This window comes from Aythya ferina (genome assembly GCF_964211825.1).
Source record: "Aythya ferina genome assembly, chromosome: 1".
NCBI classification, from domain to species: Eukaryota; Metazoa; Chordata; class Aves; order Anseriformes; family Anatidae; genus Aythya; species Aythya ferina.
In genome coordinates, this window is record NC_140296.1 from 110,272,376 (window position 1) to 110,294,562 (window position 22,187).

The 22,187-nt window shown below is 48.8% G+C and overlaps 1 protein-coding gene across 1 annotated transcript; it reads left to right on the forward strand.

Annotated features, from left to right (window-relative positions):
* Positions 1-8,703: 8,703 nt before the first annotated feature.
* ADPRH (ADP-ribosylarginine hydrolase) lies at positions 8,704-21,833 on the forward strand. Its single transcript, XM_084527362.1, has 5 exons — positions 8,704-8,883; positions 9,707-10,053; positions 16,058-16,418; positions 17,134-17,995; positions 20,990-21,833. Exons 1-4 carry the CDS (start codon positions 8,828-8,830, stop codon positions 17,519-17,521), a joined length of 1,152 nt encoding a protein of 383 aa, XP_084383488.1. The 5' UTR covers positions 8,704-8,827; the 3' UTR covers positions 17,522-17,995; positions 20,990-21,833.
* Positions 21,834-22,187: the final 354 nt, after the last annotated feature.

Here is a 22,187-nt window from a genome sequence, read left to right on the forward strand (position 1 = left end):
AATGCACGTGTAAAAATGAATGAGCTGAGGTATAACATAGCATTTGAAAAAGAGTCTGCCTTCTACATGAGGTCTGCTGGGTGTTTGTCCTGCCAGCTTGGGGAATTGGTAAGTATGACTAAGGGCTGACTCCCTGTTTTGCTTGAGTTTTGCTTGTCAAAATCTTGTTTTGATTTTAGTACCCCCCAGTTAATTCATATTGTATGTGGTTTCTATGCTGCACACTTGCAAGAATCCTGAGAATTATTTCAGTATGATCAGTCAGAGAGAGGGACAAACCTCACCCTGGCACATTCGCCCCTCAGTGATCCCGTGGCATCTGGTTCAACGTGCTAACCCAGTGAAAAACTAACTCACTAAAATAGACTTCCTTTTCTGTGCCATCTTGGTGAGATGCATCAATTTCCTGGCGTATCAGACGAGCCCTAGAACCAGCATCAGCAGCAGAACCTGGTGAGTTGAGGTTAGAGAGAAGGGACGGCTATTGATTGCAAACAGAGGGCATGAAATCAGCACCAACTGTCCTATACAACAGTGTGAATACTGCTCTGACATAGATCTGTGTCAGAAACACTGATTTCAATGGGAGTCAGACCCCAAGAGCAGAACTGTATGTGCTCGGTAGAGGGGTTAGTACAAAGAGCCTCCAAAACCTCTCTCTGCAGTAAAGTCACGCTGACACCCTGTGGGATGGCTACTCCTCATGTTAGAGTTGTTTTCTTGCCAAACACAACATTTTTTGGCAGATTTACTTATTTAGAGATAGCTATGTATCTGTCCTTGCCGATGTGTCCGCAGACACAGATCGTGCTAATGGGCACACAAATCAGGCACCAACTTGGGAAGTGCAGACTCAAGGTTTTCAGGAAGCAAAGCTCAAAAGGACTCAATTCCAGAAACCTGCCAGGTTGACATTTGAAGGTGGGAGGGGGAGTTCAGGAGACAACAAACAAAAGCAAAAGCCCCCACAACCTAAAACAAGAACCAAACCTGAAAACATTTGAACCTCAAGCCTAAATGTGGTGTCCAGTGTTGGTTTGTTTCTTTTCCCTTTGAACCTAAAAAAGAGTGATTTTCTGTAAGTGCATGCCATGGGACTTCCCCCTTTACATGGGTATCACACTTTTTTGGACGAAACCCTCAGACCTCTGGGGCATGGGTACTTGTTTGTGCCTTCCTGGTGACTTCAGGGACACCATCCACTTGCCGTGAGGTTCAGGTGTGCCTGCCTGTTGAATTCAGCTCCTCCACCAAAATGTTGTCTTCTGCTTATGCCACTGGGAGAGGGCACAGGCTGAGGTGAGGCCCGAGACCTCACCATACTCATGAAATTCCGTGAGAGGAGACAAGGCAATTTCATGGCACAGGTGCCGTGCTTGGCCCGTTCAGCAGGCATGCTAAGGCACATATACATGTATACACACAGATTCCCTCTCTGGCATTGCAGAGCTGAGCTCTTGTTTACTGAAGTATGAGCAGGTATCACTGGCAACCGTGGGATCACCTTTGGAAATAAGAAGAGCCTTCATAAACACCCTAAAGTGTCTTCAACCTGAGGAGACTTTATCTCTGCTCAGTTTTCTCCTCAGCTGCACAATGGTGAGGATTCATCATCATTTATGATCAACCAGAACTGCCCTTCCCCTTTACTTTCCAGATGGCAGGGACAAGCTGGGAGCACGATGTCCTACAGCCAGGCTCTGCACACACAAGCTGTGACTTTTTGCTGCTGACTTTCATCCTGCTGCCCTTATTCCAGTCCTCGGTGCCGTCAGCTCTCCTTGCTGCAGGCTGAGTGATCTCTGTAGGGACCAGCCCTTCAGATCTGACCAAATCTGATTGATGCCTGTTTTCTTTCTGGGTAAACAAGATCAGCCCTTTGAGGAGCCCAGTTAATAACCTCTTTCCACCCTGCTTCTTTCCCTTAAGACAGAGCCTCCTGACATCCTTTCTTTAGGTAAATACTTACGATACTCACATTAATCCTGTTTCTCCAGCTTAGTGGTTTTGTCTGTAAGAGCTGTCTTTCCAAAGTCCTCTGTCTATGTAATCAATTATCTTATCAAAAAAAACAACAACAAACAACCCCACCAACCTACCAGGATAGCCTGGCATGAGATAGATAGCCTTGGTAAACTTGTTTTGCACTGTAACTCTTTTTCCATGAACTGAGGCCAGGCTAGTGGGCTGTTTGGAGGCCCTGGCTCACGTACCTCTCCAGCCTTGGCTGTGTAATGATAGGAACGACCTTTGCTATGCTCCTCTCAGTGGCAGAAATCCTTACCACTGGGCTGTGTTTTCACATGCTATCTCATGAACTTGGGGGCAATGTAGCCCCTCGCTTCCCCCTCCCACCACCCACGGGTACAACCGCCTGCTTTCCAGCTGGTGTGCAATCAGTTCTTCTGGCTGGCTGCCTCCTGGCCGAGGCATGAGGCACTACGGGTTCCTCATCCTGCCTCAGTTATGGCTAGACACATTTGTGTCAGGCCAAGCACGGCCTCCCAGGTTTTGCTATCGCAGCCAAAACAAGCCATGCATGGCTGGGTTACATCAAAGCGGCTGCCATGCCAGGGATATTCCGTGGAAAAACGGAAAAGGCTGTGGAGGCTGGGGTAGGATAAGCAACGTTTCATTTCCAGCACATGCAGATGACTGAACAGCATGGAAAAGATCTCACCCTGCGCTGCCTCTTACACCCACCAGCTCTCCGGCAGTAGCTGCTTTGACAGAGCAGAAACCAATGCATTTCCCACATCCAGCACACACCTGTCCTGACACAAAGCCTGGTCCCTGAGCTCATGCTCTTGTCACATCCGTGTCAAACAAGAAGCTGTTTGGCGTTCTTGCTCCTGAGGGCTTGGGCGGAAGCACAAGGGAGGGGTCTTCTATAAAGAGTGTTTCCTCCCGTCTGATCCACATTGAGGGATTCACAGAATCATACAGCCATAAACTGGGTTGGAAGGAACCTTAGGGATCATCCAGCTCTAATCCCCTGCCATGGGTAGGGACACCTCCCACCAGCCCAGGCTGCCCGAAGCCCCATCCAGCCTGGCCTTGAGCACCTCCAGGGATGGGGCATCCACAGCTGCTCTGGGCAACCTGTTCCTGTGAGGAAGAGGTGGTGCAGAGCCACTGTCCTTGTGTTGTATGAACCCAGGGAATACTGGGTTCATGAAACTGGGTTCATGTGAAACCAGGGAATACAAAAGGAGCAGCATCTTGGTTTCCACACCTCCCTGTGCCTGCTGGGGCTGTGATTTCCTTAACTTTCAAATGACTTTTGACAACGTGTGGTCTAACAGGCATCACCAGTCAAATATGTTTGTTTTTCTTCCCAAGCCAGATCCTCTTTTCGCTATCTTGCAGGTCTGTGCAGCCATCTACTTGGCAGGTCAGTGACAGGTCATCTCCTCCCAGATCTCACATGCTATCTGTTTTAAAAGCAAGAGGTTTCGTAGTTAGCAACAGCCTCTGCCTAGTGATTGCCGTCAAGGGTTCACCCATCCTTCCTGCCAGACCAGGGCCTTCCTGGGGGCAGCACAGAGGTGCCTTTTGTGGCCTCCTCCAAAGGCGTTGCTCCTCTGCGAGCGTGGGTACGTGCATGGGGTGCGTGTGAGTTCGGAAGTGGGGAGGGCAACTTACACCACCTCCCCGCCCCTCGTTCCAGCAGGACTTCTCCACGCATCAGGGCAGTGCCACCATTGAATTGCATCACAGAAAGTGCGTAAGTAGAGAAAGGAAGCAGGCAGATATTTTTAAGCCTCATCAGACCAATGGATACAACAGCGTTCAGTGAGCTTGTTCATGTGTTCCTCTTCTGTCACACACCAGCACTTCCCAATTCTCTGAAATCCAATTCATGAAGAATCAAATGCAGAAGTAAACTTTAAAATGTCGTGCCTTGCCATCCTTTCTGCTAAGCATTTTCCCACTAATTCTATGACCCTTTGTTATTTGGTATACGGCTACAAATGGGAGTCTTTCCAAGGAATGGCAGAGTTTTAGGGGGAGCTGGTGAAGAAACAGCCCGAAGAGAAAGACAAGAGAAGAGGCTCAGGTCACAACCCAGCATAAGAGAAATCCCACTGGTGGAAAACAACCACCCAATCAAGTAACTCAAAGACACCACAGGGCTTTTCCTAACCTATCATATCTAGGATTTTGCCTACTTTCAGTTTAAGTCATTCAAGTTAAGGAAAGTCATCCTTCAGCCCGGCAGGTCCTGGTGCTGTAAGTGCTCCCTGATAAGCTAACGGGAATTTCTCAACACCATTCCCACACATCTGCTCCCCCAGGCCTCATCCAGTGCCCCCATCTCTACCCCACTCAAGTTAGCTGACTCTGGTAGGATGGAGACCCAAGTGGGCTTTACGCTGCAGACGGATGACCCTCACCAAGAGCCTTCAAATTATCCTGCTGGTGGTTGTGGATTGAGCTGGCCATAAGGCAGGCTTGGTGGGCCCCTCTGCTCGCAGGCACGACACCCCTCCAGTGTGTTCCCCAGCCCCTACATACTCTGAAAGGACACAGGTGCAACTGCCAGCAGTTCATGGAAAGAAAGCAGCCCACAAACGCCTTCGTACTGCAGGTGGGGAGCACAGTGCCAGCACTGGCACACGACTGAAAATGAATATGTCACTTTATTTACATCAAGGAGCAACTAGCCCGCCAGCCCCAGAGCCTCATATCTGCCGCTTGAGCCAAATCCCACATCCGCAGCAGCTGACCAGGATTGCTTCACTGACTTCCCCGGGCTCATAAGCAGGACCTGCAGTCTGCCAGGGTGGTTCCTGTCCCCATACATTCCAATTTGCCAAAAAGACAGCTATAAACCCAGCGGAGAGGTGGTAAAGATGAATTTGCAGTTCTTTTTACCAGATTTGGATGAGGGAGAGGTGATTGCAGCCCTCAGCTCATCCAGGAACTGACAACCCTGGGATTGACATTCCTGGATATCCCTGGTGGCCATCTCAACGCCTCTCTCTCTGTGGTGAAGAAATTGATTTTTTTTTCCCATTTATCTTCTACCCTGAAGAACCGCGGTTACTTGAAACAGTTTTTTTTTCCCCCTATTTTTTTAAATGCATGTTAAAATGGCTTTTGGAAGCACTCTGTAGAGAGGTGCAGGTAACACAACGCACAGATCACACTAATTTTTCAGTTTCCTCTTTGCCCCGGCCAGAAGCTCCCTCAGATGGTTTGTAGAAGGAGCTTGGAAAGAAAGAGGCAGATACTTCTACAATGCAATTTTGTTTCCTGAATGAGAGGCTGAAGAGCAGTATTCCCTGAAGCCAAGTCGGTCACACGGAGGGACTTCCTCTGCTGTGCTCTCTAAAAGCTGCTTCAGCCAAGTCCTTCAAAACTTCTCTTGTCAATCCCCCAAAACACCCACACAGGATCCCATTTCCAGGCAAAAACACCTCTGTACTGGCTTTCCCTCAGACACAGGCTGTGTTTGGAGTCGAGGCACTTGCCTGCTTACTCAGTCGTGCTTCCCTGGACAGCACCAAGCGAGGTGGGAGCCCCCCGCTGTCATGACCACGGGAAGGCAGGCAGCAAGAAGAGTCTTTGCCCCACCAGATGGAGAAGCTGAGGCAGAAAGCTCCTCAGGTGAAGGAAGGGCAGGGCCAGAAGCACCTGCTGATGCTGGCTGCAGCCACCAAGCCAGACTGAGTGCAGCAGCCCCAGCTGCCCCATGACGGCGAGCATCATGCGCAGGGTCACGCACCACCACCTCACCTCCACTCAGCCCATGGAGGGCTGCAGCGAACTCTCCAGGTCCCCAGCAGCCCTCACGTGGCCCTGGAGGCTCCTGCTTTGAATGTCGGTCACCGCGTGTTGCAGTGTGTTGTTATTTACTGGCCAGTGACAAAGAAAGACGCACACCTGGGGACTGAGAGCTAGGGTAAGCCCAGAAGTATTTCCCCACTCAGAAAAAAAATGCCAGCTGTCATTACAGAGAAAAAAAAAAAAGTGCTATTAAAAGAAGGAAAGACTGCTAGAGATTGGCCCTGGTCCAAAATGAACATGTGTGAGGGCCCAAAAGACTCTTTGGAAAGCCACCTTTTAATATAAGGGGCAAGGGAAAGGTTCACACTAGAGGTGAAGAATGGAAATCCCAGATGGCCCCTTGCAGCCCCATTTCAGGGACAGCTGTAGGGTTTAGAACAGAGGCACTGCCAGGTTCAAGAGAGCACAAGTTTGAGCTGCCATCATGTGTTTTTAATTTGCACATTATTCTAGATTTTGGCCTGAAGGCCTCAAGTAGTTCTGTGGAAATGTCCCACAGGGTCTAAACCTGCACATGGTCCCAACACTGCAGTCTGCCCTTCACAGCCCCCCAGAGTCAGGCTCATCTAGAAAAGGCACATTTTTTTTTAGTCAGAGAGAATTACCCTTTTTTTCCAGATGAACATGAAGGAAAATTCTGAGTCTAAGCAAGTACTAACCACAGTGTCCAACACATGGCAGGGACATGTCAGTGAGCTTCTCCAAGGTGGTACTTTCCAGAAGGCATATCCTGGCCGTAGGTCCACCGCAACCTAAATTTTCATCTAAAAAAAAAAAAAAAAAAAAAAAAAAAAAAAAGCAAAAACCCCAGAAAGGTGCAATATCATGAGTCTTTAACTTTTTGCATGGCTTATAAACAGAAGGTCACCCTTGCCAAATGGGTCCCCACCTTCCCATGCTGTTGGATGAGTCAGGGCAATGCTGCCCTGCACCGACCCCAGGCTGGTGGTGTGCCTGATGGACAGCGCTCTCTTCATGCATCCCACAGGGTCCCTTTGGGATTAACACATTCATTCAAGCCTGAAAATTGCCCCTCTCCTTACCCCATGCTTGCAGGCTCCTGACGATGGCTCCAGCTGGTAGTTGCTCAGCTGCTGCCTGTCAGTGAGTAAGTCTCGTTTTTTGGTGACACATCTGAGATGTTGCTTAGCTCCAAAGCATGTTTTGGTTTTATTTTTTAGGAATCTGAAAGAGATCAGGAACCAGAAAACAGTGGCATGATCCGAAGATTTCAGTGCCACAGGTATTTTGTGCTAATGCAGAGGAGTGCTCTCATTTTCCCGGCCATTTGGGGAACCCTGCAACATTCTTTTCTTCTGCCCTTACTGCTGCAGCAGAAGCCCTTCCTCACAGAGAACCAGCAAAAAGCAGGAGGGGTTTTCCCTCTCGCAAGCCCAAACCTTAGGAGACAAAAGCCCTGTTTTGCTTTTAAGCATAGGAACAGCCTGAGTAAATTCTGAGCTGCTCTGTATAAAACAGACCCAAGCAGAAAAGGTCAGCAGGCACCACTGGCTCTGCTGATACACCAGAAACTTCTTTTCCCACTTTCTTTTCTGTTACTATTTTCTGTACCAGATACTTCTCAAACTCCACGTCTACAGCAGGGTGGCAGAGAAGCAGTAAATACCTGAATGGACACTGAATACCAAACAGCCGAGGCCACTGGGGTGGACGCTCCAGCACAGCTCAGCGTTCTCAGCTACCTGAAATCCCCCAGGGCCCAGCTCCAGCCGGCTCTCTTACTTGCCCCCAAATTCCCCAGGGACTCTGCTCTGGCCCGGCACTGCAGTCTTGATTGCCCTGAAATCCCCCAGGGCTGCAGCTCTAAAACTACCACTGCTTTCTCTCATAGCCATGGGGGAATTTTTTATTTTGATTTTTTTTTTTTTCATATGTAAGAGCTGTTGGTACCTTCTTACATGAATCAGGGCTCCAGAGATGCGGCATGCGCCTGTCAAGGGACCATGATTTGATGAGAAGGTTCAGCCTCTGCAAATGGTGGTCCAAGCCATGCTTATTCTTATTTCTTGCTCCTACTTCCTTTTTCCTTTTCCTTCTTTGCCCATTCAGTAGACACCCTCAGCTACACAGCCACCACCAGCATAAAAAAAAAGAAGTGTAAAACTTGTAGGAGGCAATGGTGTCATCAAGCACTTTGAGATGCAAAGAAGCAGGACCACCAACACAAGACAAAGCAGGGATCTGTCCAGAGGAGGCCTGGGTCTGTGAGGGGTTTGTGCTGCCCCATACAGAGCTCCAGGTAAATGCTGGAGACTTGCAGGGCCCAGGGGATAACTTGCGCTAGCACCCAGGAGGAGACTGGTGGTCTGGCTAAAAGGGGTATGTGTGTGCTCAGGAAAATAGTGCATAGTTTCAACAGAGAAGCAAAGGAGGGGATGCCAAAAATCTGTCATTTTTACTATTTTATATTCATTTTATTTTATTTTATTTTATTTTAAGAAAATAATCATCTCCACGTGGTGCCTTCATTTCCAAATTGACTGTATGGCTCCTAAGGGCACAAAGACAGACTAGAACCCCAAAAATGAAAGGGGGGAGGTGTGGGAAGGAAAGCGGGGGCTGGCCAGGAGCACACCAGGGGGCTGAGCAGCAAAACCACAAGGCAGGGGACACCCTGGGAGCGAAGCCTGGCAGTGTGGCGGCAGTGGGGTCGGTGAAGGCTGGTGCTCCCCTCCGCCGCCACCCTGCTGGCCTCGGTCTTCCCCCCACCCCAAGCAGTGACCGGGGACATGGCCGCTGTGGTGGCTTGTGCCAGAGGGTGGCTGCGGGGCTTGCTCGGTGGCCCTGCTGCAGCTGCTCTGTGTCTGGAGAGGGATCTCAGGGCTTTGCTGGCAAGCCTTCCGCCTCCCTCCCCCTCTTCCCGGGCCGGGCCTGTCGCGGCGGTGGTGACGCAGGAAAGAGGACGTACTGCGCCATCACCGCTGCCGCCATCCTGGAGGCCTCAGCCGGGTAGCCTTGGGAGAGGTGCTGGTGGCAGGGCCCGGTGTCCTTGGCTCGGCGCTGTGTCCCGCCAATGGTTGGGCGAGGGGGTGTGACGAGCCAGCACCCTGCCTTCGGCATCCTGGCCGTGTAAGTCCCGACAGGCTGCAACAGCGCTGTGCAGCGGGAAGCAGCCTCCTCTCCCCCCGGCCAGGCGAATTACGTGCTTAACCTCAGAGCGTTTTTTTAGTAGCTTAATTTCTTCGCTGTGCCTCTGGTTTTCTTTCTGCATTTTTCCTGGGTCATGTGACAAAGGGAGACTTACAGGATCCTTAGCGCATATCGAGGCATAGAAGCAAAAAGCAGCAGACCCAGAAGTGTTTTGGCTGGGGGGGGGGGGGGGGGAAGTGTTGCTTAAAATATCTGCTGGAGTGCCTGGTTTTGCCTGTAAGAGCACATGTTTCTGTAGCCAGCCTCCGGAGATGGGCCAGCTGTTGGTCAGAGCCCCTCTCTGCCACTTGTACCAGGCTCTGCCTTATGCTGCTAAGGGTGAATGGACTGGTGGGTAAAAGCGGGCTTCACTCTCAAGTTATTCTCATGGTACGAAAATCACAGGAAGCCTGATCCTATCTCCTTACTCCTGTGGGTTATATCTGGAGAAAATGTGGGTTTCCTTTACTTCCCTACGCATTTCTGCAGTACTGCCATTGCATTTTGGTCCCTGAACACACAGTATCATCCTGGCCGGCTGCTGCCCTGGCAGGACATGCCCTGCTCTCCCTGCCTCAGGGCCAGGGGGATGCGTATGCTTTGAAGGAACATCATCTCTGAGGGAGATGCAAGTGCTAGGCCACAAATCCAGGCTACCGGAGGTTAGCAGTAAAGGCTTGTACTGAACTGAGAAAATTTTTCTTTACTATCCTCCTCTCTCTCTCTCTTTTTTTTTTTTTTTTTTTTTTCCTTTTCTTCATAGTACTTTCTGCATTGAAGCAGTCCTGGGGCAAAAATTTTGTCCTAAGGAGATGGAAAACTACGTGGCATCTATGGTGCTGAGTGCACTTGGAGACACGCTGGGCTACTACAATGGGAAATGGGAGTTCCTGCAGCACGGCCCAACCATCCACAAGGAGCTGGCGGAGATGGGCGGGCTCAGCAACATCAGCATCAAAGGCTGGAAAGTCAGCGATGACACAGTGATGCACCTGGCCACAGCCGAAGCGCTGGTAGCTGCTGGGAAAAATCCACGTTTAGAGCATCTCTATTCCCTGATTGCAAATAACTACAAGGAGTGCATGAATGACATGGAAGGCAGAGCTCCAGGTAACCTCTCCGCTATGTCACCTTGGCAGAGCTGTCCTCTGGCCCTCTCTCCTTGTGGCTACTGACTCTCGCGTTCATGCTGCTTGGAGCCAAGGCTGGCCCTGCTTCTGCCCAGCTTCTCACCTTAAGGCTCTGCTTTTGGCTGTTTATAGATGTAGCATTAATTGTATTTTTTGTACAGCCAAAAGTTTTCTACACTCAGTAACTCTTTCAGGATGAATTGAGAATAGAAAAAGGCAGGCTGAAGTGTTTGGGCCATCTCAGAACTAGATGAGAAAAGATACTGTTTTGCCCACATTTATAAGACATTCTTACAGGTGTGTTTGAGGCCTGGCCTTGAACTCATGAGAGGAATGAGAGGGTTTTCCACTGGTGAATGCTGTTTTTTTTTTTTTTTTTTTAATTATTATTATTATTATTAATTATTATTATTTTTTACTGTCTTTTCCTACACCCTTGGAGGAAAAACACAAATTCAGTCATGTATAATGTGCATCTTGAAATGCTGTGTTAACACCTCTAAACAGAGCATTAATAGAGAACTTATTTTAACAAATGCAATAAATTACACATAAAAAATATTTAAAGGCAGGGAAATCCCTGCTTGGAATAATTAAGTTCATTAAACCCAAAGTCTACCTTTGGCTAGCTCTGAATGGCTACTTTCTGCAACTGGACAGTCAGGCCACATTTAAGATCTCTGAACCTTGTAGGTCCAGCCTCTCTCATTTCTTGGCACGACCACAGTGCTGCCAAGTTTGGGGCACGAGTTGCAAGGACTGGCAATGCATAGCAGCGTTTGGGAAGGATACATTGACAGGCTGCAATATCCAAGCTGCATGCCATGTATTTCTGCAGATCCTGGTTCACCCAGGCCTGCTTACCCAGCATCTCCCTGAGGTCCCCATCTCTCTCTGCAGATGGCCCAGCCTCCTGCAGATGCTTGAAATAAACTTAAATAGGATCTTCAGAGGCTGGGCCTCTACTTTGGCTAGTGCATGCAGGATAAGTGTCAGGAAACACTCAAATGCTGCAATACTATACAAAGTTTTAAAAATGAAAAATGTTCGGCTGGACTCATGCCTATCTGGATTGGCCAAAATATAGCACGAATGTTCTGTCTTGACATTAAAAGACATTTTCCTGGGAAAGACCAAATCCTGCATTGTTCTCATTGGTAAGCCAGATAAGAAACTTGAGCAGGAAAGTGTTCTGCGTACCTTTCCGCAGCCACTGCTTATCCTCATCGCCAGGACTGAAATATCAGCATTCCGTAAGACAGATAATTTCAGTTGTCAGTGTAGATTAATTAATAAAATATTTAAGAAGAGGTAATGATGCTTGCCAGGATAGCAGCAGCCAGCAGGTTAAAATTTTGACAGAATTATTGCTGTTTTGGCAAAGGAGCAACTTGTAAGTCCCCTAGCTGATGGGGTCTGCCAAGGTGGACCAACCACAGCTGTCAGAGAGACAGCACCTGGAAGTTATTTTTGTCTCTGATACCTAAGCTTGGTGACTACAATCTGAGATGAAAAGGAGAAGAGCCTAAAATTGGAATGTTAGTAATTAATAGCTAAGTATAATAGCACACCTGCTGCAGTCCATATGTGAGTAACCAGGCTGCAGCATGCCCACAAGCAGCTCCCATTTGGAAGTAAGGGATCTCAAAGTAAATTTGCTATGGTGACTAATTGGAGTGACAAAAGGTCAGGTTATTTGGCTGAACAAAGAGATGGAAATTCTTCTGTGAGCACTGGTTCCACGGATGCTTGCCTCATAAAATTCTGCTATGGAGAGAAAGTAGCATGGAAAAAAATGGAAATCTGCTGAAAATGCTCTTGCAACAGCATTCAGGAGTTCTCCTGCTGCAGCCACAGGAAAGGAGTTGAACAGGTCTTAGCCTCTGAGAGCTTAAATCTGACACTTAGCTACCTAATGTTCACTGCCTTACTACAAAAGGGAACACCTAATCCATATCCTCAGAAGCTGTCTGCATTCCAGGGTCTCCATGTTGTATTTGTAAATAATAATGGTAGACGTTGCATGTCAGTAACTTCTTAAGGCATTTCAGAGTAAATAGATGATAACTGAAAACAGAACCTGAGATGATGCTCTTCTGAACAGATTAAATACTCACTGGGGAATTGCAGCTTTTAAGGCTGAGAATGGAAAGTTGCCGCTGCAACTTTCACCCAATAGAGAGGAGATTCCCCTAGAATAGTGGGGGAAAGTCACATTGTTCACCCACACAAGGAAAGCCAGACCTGAAAATCAAAACCCACAGTAACAAAGGGATTCCCACATCTTTATTAGTCACCAGAAGGCCACAGTGGGGTCCCTCAAATAAGCAGCCCCAAGAGAGAAGAGCAGTCTATCTCACTGTCTTAATGGCAAATTAATCCCTACATCCATTATTGCTCTTTGTGATGTGCCACAGGCCCAAATTCATTGTTCTTTGCAGATAGCAAAGCCAATGAATTAAGTGACACAAGAATGGCCATATTTCTTTTTCCATAATGTTACACTTGCCTGCAAAGATCTCCAGGAAACCTTCTGCTTCAAAGCTGTTGCCTGTTGCTCTGTTCCTTTTGGTCTAAGTCCTCTACCTATAGAATTTTTTGTGACTATGTCATTGTTTGAACTCACCTTTATTATGCTTACTGACAGACCCTAACCAGCTGGTACTGTGCTGTTACTGCTCCCAGCACATGCCTGTGCTCATGAAAAGTCAAAATAAATGGCACAGAAGCCTAAAAGCCTATTCCAGAAATAGCATCCAGCTGTACATGAAACTTTTCCAGATTGGCTTTTTTTTTTTTCACAGTGCTTTTTGCTTGCATTTCTTTTTTCCTTAAAACAGTATTACATTTAGTTTAGTTTGCATGGAGTTCCTAACCAGGATTTGGTAAGTGTCCAAGATAGAATTTCTGGATTCAGAAACTCCCACAAGAGTGTTTTTTGTTTGTTTGTTTGTTTGTTTGTTTTTAATCCAGTTTAAAAAAAAGGCCTAACAGCATGTTTTCAACTTAGTCTTCCTTAATCAGATTTCGAATGCTTTAATATTTTAATTGTTTAAAAGCATGAGGATAATACTTGCAATACATCACTTCTTAAATCACCAGAGTCCTACCTGTTGTATGCTGGTATGATTTACAATTTTTTTTTCATTTGCATGTTATGAGAAGTAATTTCCTAGAGTAATATGTACAGGCTTAAAGCTGCAATCAAATGTCTGCTTGCTATTGCAAAATAACAAGTCTTTCTTTACAGTTTAAGCTTTGTCATCTTCCTCATTTTTCTTTGGTAATAGCTAATGAACGATCTCTCTGCTTATCAAGCACTGAGTTGCCTGGTCCCAACGTGTCTAAACATGTCCTGATGAAATGCCCTTCTTGCAGTTCCAAGAAGATTACAGAGTTCATTTTTTTGGTGCATATTTTGATTTTGAGCTATCCTAATCCCTTTGCTCTTTCCCTTTCCTCTCGTCTTTCTGCCAGAAAGTCTGTTTTACCAAGTACATACAAATATGATAATTAGCACAGCTTTTTTAAAGCTTAGTTTTGTTTGACTGGATCTTTTTAGGTCCCATGTAGGTCTAAGTGCAATGCTTAGTATATTTAGATTTGTAAAGTGCTTCAATTTTGTGTTAATCATAACACAGTTAGAAATTATACTGATAGCACTCTTAATGATTTTAATAAATAGCAGCCAGCACTGAATTAATAAACTACACAGAAAGCATATTTAGAGGCTTGAGTGCATGCCCACTTTGAGACACCACAGAAATAACCTGCTTGGCAGTTCAGTTAAAGGTTGGTGACCATCAGTGCTGGTGGAGCCCAGTGCCACCCCTATCAAACGCTGTGCTTGCTGCTGCTTCCTGCAGAAAGACACAGCCCTGCAGTTTTCACTCTAAGTCACCCGGAGGAAGGCTGCATAAAGAATATCTGGACTGATCCAGGGGCTGGCTGGCTGTGTGGGACAGCAAAACCAGCAGGCCTTGTCTACCAGTGTGACGCCAGCATCACAGCAGAGGCCGGTGTGCAGGCACGCCAGGCAGGGCTGAGGCTGGTGAGATGGCAGCTCTGCTTTGTGCCAGTGTCACACTGCGGGGAATTCATGAGAATGAAAGTAGCCTGACAGTGTGGGCTGCACTGGTCGACAACCCTTTTTTTTTTCCTGTGGGGAAGCCTTGCATATGCTGTTCCCATTCTCAAAATTTATTTCCGATGACAGTCTGGTTGCACAAATAGTGTGAGAGCAACAGGACAGAGCTACTTTTTCAGTTTGAGACGCACTGAGCTGGTCCACCAGAGCACAGTGGGCTGTACCCTGTGCTGATTTAATATGCATGTAATGCACCAACACTGTCAGAAGAGAAGGATGCTACAGAAACGTAGACCAGAACTGTGAAAGGATCCATGTGACACTATTACTGACAGTGGACAACCAATGCTAGCACTGCTGGTATGTGGCCAGGAGCCAATCTTAAAACTGTACTTGGATTTGGAGGTATTTTTGTTACAAGGGTGCTGTAAATGCCATGTGCTGGTAAAACAGACTGACGTACACCAAATCCTACTGCCAAGCAAGGTAGAAGAGGATCAGAGATAATGTAGTATTTGAAACCTATTTCCTCTTCCTTGCACACAAGCATTCAGGCTTCGCACTTAAAATTTTTTCTTGGTCTTTGCCAGGGAAGGTTGCTGGGCTCTGAAATGTAATTGTGCAGGTGGCTTTAACCTATGAAGGGGCTATACTAACATGAGCATTATCAAAGCAGCAGCACTGGAAGAAGCAGAGTCACTTCAAACAATAAATAGCAGAACTAAGAAAGGGATGGAGGTGCGCAGCGAGGAGTTAATGTGTGGCTTCCCACCTGAAGAAGGGCGAAGTTGGACTGGGGTGTCCACTTAGAGCAGAAGGCTGAAGAGAAGAGCCGAAGTATATACAGACTGGAATAACATGGTGAATCGGTAGTTGTTATTTCTTGCAATTAAAAAAAAATCAGAGGGGAATTTAAGGAAATTGTCAAATGGCAGTTTAAAATAAAAGGAAACACTTTGCATAACCAAATCGTGGCTCAGATTACCATAGGATGTTAGAGGAGGCTGAAAGCATGCGCGGGTTCCAGAAAACAAGGGCAGCTCAGGGCTGCTAGGTCCACTGGGTGTTACTGAACGTCATCCTTTGGACCCAACTTGAGACTCAGGACGACTCCTCTGTCTGCTGAAAGCCATATGGGTGTTCTCAGGAAAACATTGCAGCTGCCACATTTTTTGTAGTTTTTCCATAGATATCTGCTGGTGGCTATGTTCAGAGAGCAGCTGGGCTGGGCAAACCTTTCAATTGACATAATACAGTTACTCTTCAGCTTATTTAGGAGAAATACAGCAAAGCTACTCATGCAAAACCCTGTTGCAGTGAGGAAAGTACAGTGTTCCTCACTTTCTGACAAACTTAAACTGCAGCAAGGGAGATCTGGGTTTATTGCAGGGAATATTTCCTAGCAGTGAGGCAGAGAAGTTAAGCACCTGCCAGGAAAACAGCAGAGGCACTTAGTCTTGCTTTGGGTCTGGATCAACGTGATCTGATGGATCTCCAAATCTTCCTTCTGTTTATGGATATCTAGATATCTATTGTGCATAATATACCTTGTTTAGATAGTATAAATGTTTTATAGATGCTATTAAGCAAGCAACATCAAATGTAAATAGTGACAATATAAATTGCATAAATAAAAAATCAGCAGTGGGGTGGTTTTTACCACCCTGGGCTTTATAATTATTTTCACAAACTGGAATTATCGTGTCTGCTTGAGAAAACGCAGGGTGTAGTGGCAATTTAAGGCAAGAGCCAGACGCGAGCAGACAATTTCTGCGTTTATAGGGAAGCCTGAATCCCTTCCACAGGGCAATGCCCTCCTGCCCTGCCTGTCTTCCCCTGGTTTCCATGCTACAGAACACTATCTCTGCATGACGTGTGGTTCTTCCTCCCTGCTCAGGTGCCATGTGTCAGAAAAACGCTGTGAATCTGAAACCGGATAAGCCGGATGGCTGGAGGATCCCCTTCAGCCCCAAAGGTGGAGGCTGCGGGGCTGCCATGCGCTCCATGTGCATCGGCCTGCGCTTCCGCCGCCCTGACGAGCTGGACACGCTGGTGCAAGTCAGCATTGAGAGCGGCCGGATGACCCACCACCATCCCACCGGCTACCTGGGGTCCCTGGCCTCGGCCCTCTTCACGGCTTTTGCGGTGAACAACGTGCCCCCACCGGCCTGGGGGAAGAAGCTGCTGGAGGTGCTGCCGCGTGCCAAGGCCTACGTGCGGGACACTGGCTTCTTCGTGGAGGAGAACATGGGGCAATGGTGAGCTGCACTGCTGCCGCCAGGCTTTGTTAAAATTAAAATAAACCTCATGTACGGGAGGGTGAGTGCTGTTTATACCTAAGTCTGAGTAATCACATTATGGTTCACTCGGAGAGCAGCGCATGCCTACCATGGGATCCAGTCGGTTCAGAAAGTCTCTGATGTCCCCCAGGAGAAAAATACACCTAACATAACAAAAAATCGGCAGGTTGTTTTAGTGTCATGTAGCTTTGACATTTTTTGGATCCAATATGAGGCAGCTAACTTGCCATCTCAACCATGACCTGATGAAAGATGGGAACCAGGGCTGGGGAAGAGCACCAGGTCTAGGGCTGAGCTCAGTCTGAAAGTCGTAACCAAATCTGGATGCGCATTCAGCGTGGCTCTGTGCACAGACACGGGCAGAGGTACGCTGAGTTTGTGAGGATGACTCAGTTCTCGGTCTGAGCCTTCGAATCCTTTGCAGCACAACAGCGGCAGGTGGTGGGCTGCCTTCTCCCATGTGGCTGGAGGAAGGGGAAATCTAACTCACTGAAATGTGTCCTTGTGCCTCTTACTGTAAATCCTGTCCCTTGTTTGGCAAACAGGGGACGCCTACCATTTTGCTGAGCTGCTGCTCCGGTCTCTCTCGGCGCCGCGTTTTCTGGCGGCTGGGTGTGTGCTCCTGCAGCAGGACTTCTCTCACACCCCGTCTGTCCCATGCCCTCTTCTGCAGGTACTACTTCGAGGAGCAATGGAAAAAATACCTGGCGAAGAGAGGCATCTTGGATGGGGTCTCGCTGCCCACCTTCCCCTCCAAGTACGGCGTGGAAGAGAGAGACTCCTTCTACACCTCCCTCAGCTACGACGGCTGGGCAGGCAGCAGTGGGCATGACGCCCCCATGATCGCCTATGATGCACTGCTGGGTGCGGGGGACTCCTGGACAGAGCTGGCCCACCGGGCCTTCTTCCACGCGGGAGACAGTGACTCCACCGCCGCCATTGCGGCCTGCTGGTGGGGGGCCATGCACGGCTTTCGGGGGGTCGCCGCCTCCCTCTATGCCCCCCTGGAGTACAGGGAACGCCTGGAGAAGGTGGGCAAGGACTTGTACCACCTCACCTAGGTAGGGGTGGAAGGACCACCCCCCTGGGAAGCATGCTTACGCCACCTGCTGCCTTTTGCTAAATGTACTTGAACGTAGGTAGACCTGTGTGAGGCTCATGTTTTCTGCTTGCGTGTGCTGGTGTGGCAGTGAGGCAACTGTGGTGTTTGGGAGCATTGAGAGGGGAGCATCTGTAGCATTAAAAGCTCTCCTTTGCACAGTGATTGTAGCAGATACAGCCCAAGATAACCCGCTAGGAGAGAGGGAGGGAGCAAACAGCTAGCTGCCTCAGGGACAAGAGAGTTTTCTCATGTGGTTATTTTAGTGGATGGTATTTTTTATTCTAAATAAATACCCAGAGAGGGATGTGTGGGTTTTGGTTGATAGCAAGTTGAATATGAGCCAGCAGTGCGCCCTGGAAGCCAGGAGGGCCAACCGTATCCTGGGGTGCATCAAGCACAGCATCACTAGTCAGTTGAGGGAGGTGATTGTCCTGCTCACAGAATCACAGAATCACAGAATTTCCTAGGTTGGAAGAGACCTCAAGGTCATCGAGTCCAACCTCCAACCTAACGCTAACAGCCCTCCACTAAACCATATCCCTAAGCTCTACATCTAAACATCTTTTGAAAACTTCCAGGGATGGTGACTCCACCACTTCCCTGGGCAGCCTGTTCCAGTGCCTCACAACCCTTTCAGTGAAGAAGTTCTTCCTAACATCTAACCTAAAACTCCCCTGGCTCAACTTAAACCCATTCCCCCTCGTCCTGTCACCAGGCACGTGGGAGAACAGGCCAACCCCCACCTCGCTACAGCCTCCCTTGAGGTACCTAAAAAGAGCGATAAGGTCACCCCTGAGCCTCCTCTTCTCCAGGCTGAACAAGCCCAGCTCCCTCAGCCGCTCCTCGTAGGACTTGTTCTCCAGGCCCCTCACCAGCTTCATCGCCCTTCTCTGCACCCGCTCAAGCACCTCGATGTCCTTCTTGTAGCGAGGGGCCCAAAACTGAACACAGTACTCGAGGTGCGGCCTCACCAGAGCTGAGTACAGGGGGACGATCACCTCCCTAGCCCTGCTGGTCACGCTGTTCCTAATACAAGCCAGGATGCCGTTGGCCTTCTTGGCCACCTGAGCACACTGCTGGCTCATATTCAGCCGACTATCCACCATCACTCCCAGGTCCTTCTCTGCCTGGCAGCTTTCCAACCATTCCTCTCCCAGTCTGTAGCTCTGCTTGGGGTTATTGCGCCCCAGGTGCAGGACCCGGCACTTGGCCTTGTTGAACTTCATGCAGTTGACCTCAGCCCATCGGTGCAGCCTATCCAGATCCTCCTGCAGAGCTTTCCTACCCTCAAGCAGATCGACACACGCACCTAACTTGGTGTCATCTGCGAACTTACTGAGGGTGCACTCGATGCCCTCGTCCAGATCATCGATGAAGATATTAAAGAGGACCGGCCCCAGCACCGAGCCCTGGGGGACGCCACTAGTGACTGGCCTCCAACTGGACTTGGCTCCATTCACCACGACTCTTTGGGCCCGGCTATCCAGCCAGTTTCTAACCCAACGAAGCGTGCGCCAGTCCAAGCCAAGAGCAGCCAGTTTCTTGAGGAGAATGCTGTGGGAAACGGTGTCAAAAGCCTTGCTGAAGTCAAGGTAGACCACATCCACAGCCTTTCCCTCATCCACCCAGCGCGTCACTCTGTCATAGAAGGAGATCAGGTTTGTCAGGCATGACCTGCCTTTCATAAAGCCATGCTGACTGGGCCTGATCGCCTGCTTCCCCTTCAAGTGCTGCATGATGACTCTCAGGAGGATCTGCTCCATGAGCTTTCCTGGCACTGAGGTCAAACTGACAGGCCTGTAGTTTCCCGGGTCTGCCCTCCGGCCCTTCTTGTAGATGGGCGTCACGTTTGCTAGCCGCCAGTCGATTGGGACCTCCCCCGATAGCCAGGACTGTTGATAAATGATGGACAGTGGCTTGGCCAGCTCCTCTGCCAGTTCCCTCAGTACCCTTGGGTGGATCCCATCCGGCCCCATCGACTTGTGCACATCTAAGTGCCGTAGCAGGTCACCAACCAGTTCTTCATGGATAATGAGGGCCACATCCTGTTCCCCATCCCCTTCCACCAGCTCAGGGTACTGGGTATCCAGAGAACATCCGGTATTGCCGCTAAAGACTGAGGCAAAGAAGGCATTGAGCACCTCCGCCTTTTCCTCATCTCTTGTAACTAAGTTTCCCCCCGCATCCAGTAAAGGATGGAGATTCTCCTTAGTCCTCCTTTTTGTGTTGATGTATTTATAGAAACATTTTTTGTTATCTTTAACGGCAGTAGCCAGATTGAGCTCCAGATGAGCTTTGGCCTTCCTAATTTTGTCCCTGCACAGCCTCGCTACTTCTTTAAAGTCCTCCTTAGTGGCCTGCCCACTTTTCCAAAGCTTATAAACCCTCTTTTTCCTCCTAAGATCAAGCCACAATTCTCTGTTGAGCCAGGCCGGTCTTCTTCCCCGCCAGCTCGTCTTTGGGCACGTGGGTACAGACCGTTCCTGCGCCATGAAGACTTCCCTCTTGAAGATCGCCCAGCCTTCCTGGACCCCTCTGCCCTTCAGAACCGCCTCCCAAGGGACTCCACCAACCAGTGTCCTGAGCAGTTCAAAGTCAGCCCTCCGAAAGTCCAATACAGCGGTTTTACTGGTCCCCTTCCTGGCCTCGCCAAGAATAGTGAACTCCACCATTGCGTGGTCACTCTGCCCGAGACAGCTCCCGACGATCACGTCCTCCACCAGTCCTTCTCTGTTTGTGAAGAGAAGGTCTAGCGGGGCACCTCCCCTGGTAGGCTCACTAACCAGCTGCGTCAGGAAGCTATCTTCCACGCTCTCCAGAAACCTCCTAGACTGCTTTCTCAGGGCTGTGTTGTGCTTCCAGGATATGTCAGGGAAGTTGAAGTCCCCCACGAGTACAAGAGCTGATGATTTTGCAACCTCTGTCAGCTGCCTGTAGAATTCCTCATCCGTCTCCTCATCCTGGTTCGGCGGTCTATAGCAGACCCCGACCAGGACACCAGCCTTGTTGTCCCTGCCGATCCTAACCCAAAGGGACTCGACCTTGTCATTCCCAACCTCGAGTTCTACAACCTCGAAAGACTCTCTAATACAGAGAGCCACACCACCACCCCTTCTATGCTGCCTGTCCCTTCTATAGAGCTTATAGCCAGGCATTGCAGCACTCCAGTCATGAGACTGGTCCCACCACGTCTCCGTGATGGCAACCAAGTCGTAGCCTGCCTGCCGCACGATGGCTTCCAGCTCCTCCTGTTTGTTACCCATGCTGCGTGCATTGGTGTAGATGCACTTCAGCTGGGCCATTGCCTTATCCTCCGGCCTTGCCATTGTTCCCCCTGGCACAGCCCCAACAATCCTAGCCTCAGCCCCATCCCCCTTCCTACCTAGTTTAAAGCCCTCTCAATGAGCCCTGCCAGTTCCTGGCCCAGGATCCTCTACTCTGCGCGGCCTCACCTCGAGTGCTGTGTGCAGTTCTGGGCACCACAGTACAAGAAGGACATTAAACTCTTGGAGACTGTCCAGAGGAGGGCGATGAAGATGGTGAAGGGCCTAGAGGGGAGGACGTATGAGGAGTGGCTGAGGGCACTGGGCCTGTTCAGCCTGGAGAAGGGGAGGCTGAGGGGGGACTTCGTCACGGTCTACAAGTTTCTCACGAGGGGGAGTGGAGGGGTAGGCACTGATCTGTGCTCTTTAGTGACCAGTGATAGGACCCAAGGGAATGGTGTCAAGCTGTGACAGGGGAGGTTCAGGCTGGCAACCAGGAAGAGGTTCTTCACTGAGAGGGTTGTCGCACACTGGAACAGGCTCCCCAGGGACACAGTCACAGCACCAAGCCTGTCGGAGTTTAAAAAGCGTTTGGACTGTGCTCTCAGTCATACGGTCTGAATTTTTGGGTAGACCTGTGAAGAGTTGAACTCAACGATCCTTGAGGGTCCCTACCAGCTTGGGATATTCTGATTCTATGAATACTGGAAAAAAAAAAAAAAAAGCATCTACTGGCTTCTGCATTGCAAATGCATTTTGCACAATTTCACAGTGATTTTGCTGTATGTGTAAGAATATATCAAGATTCCCTCTTTCATTTAACCAGGGAGTTCAATCCTACTGACTAAACCCTTGTGGAAGGTAAAGGTGGGTAAAGAGAGAATTAAGATGTTGCATTTTTCATCAACTTAGGTAGTGAACTACAGTCTTATGCTTCCATCAAGAATATTAATATTTGCTTACTATTTACCATGTATTATTCTATTAAAAAATGCTTCTTCAAATCCAGACTACTTCAGTGAAAAGTGCTTACTATTTTAAGAGCAATTTCAAAACCAGTGTTCAGTAAATAGCCCTGGCATGTCTCTGTTAAATACTGTATGCTACAATGGGATGAATGAAAGGATGGGAGGAGACAGTATGTCTGAAGAGCCAGAAGGTGCAAGGTGGCTGCAAGCTTCATCATGGATGAGTAGAGATGTACTGCTGGGGAGGGAGGAGAGCTGGTGCATCAAGAAGCATGGGTGGAAGGAGAGGCTGCCTAAAAGGGGGAACTGGCTTGGGAGTTCAGCACACCTTTATGTAGGGACTGTGCATAAAGGTACAACAAAAGCCCAAATCAGACAAAAACCAGCAGCAGTA

Bases quoted from the DNA above. Each gene is read 5' to 3' on its own strand.
- ADPRH (XM_084527362.1), top strand. From the start codon at position 8,828: ATGGTTGGGCGAGGGGGTGTGACGAGCCAGCACCCTGCCTTCGGCATC. The intron at 8,884-9,706 runs GTAAGTCCCGAC...TTTTCTTCATAG, and splicing joins GCCTTCGGCATCCTGGCCGT to TACTTTCTGCATTGAAGCAG. The intron at 16,419-17,133 runs GTGAGCTGCACT...CCTCTTCTGCAG, and splicing joins GAGGAGAACATGGGGCAATG to GTACTACTTCGAGGAGCAAT.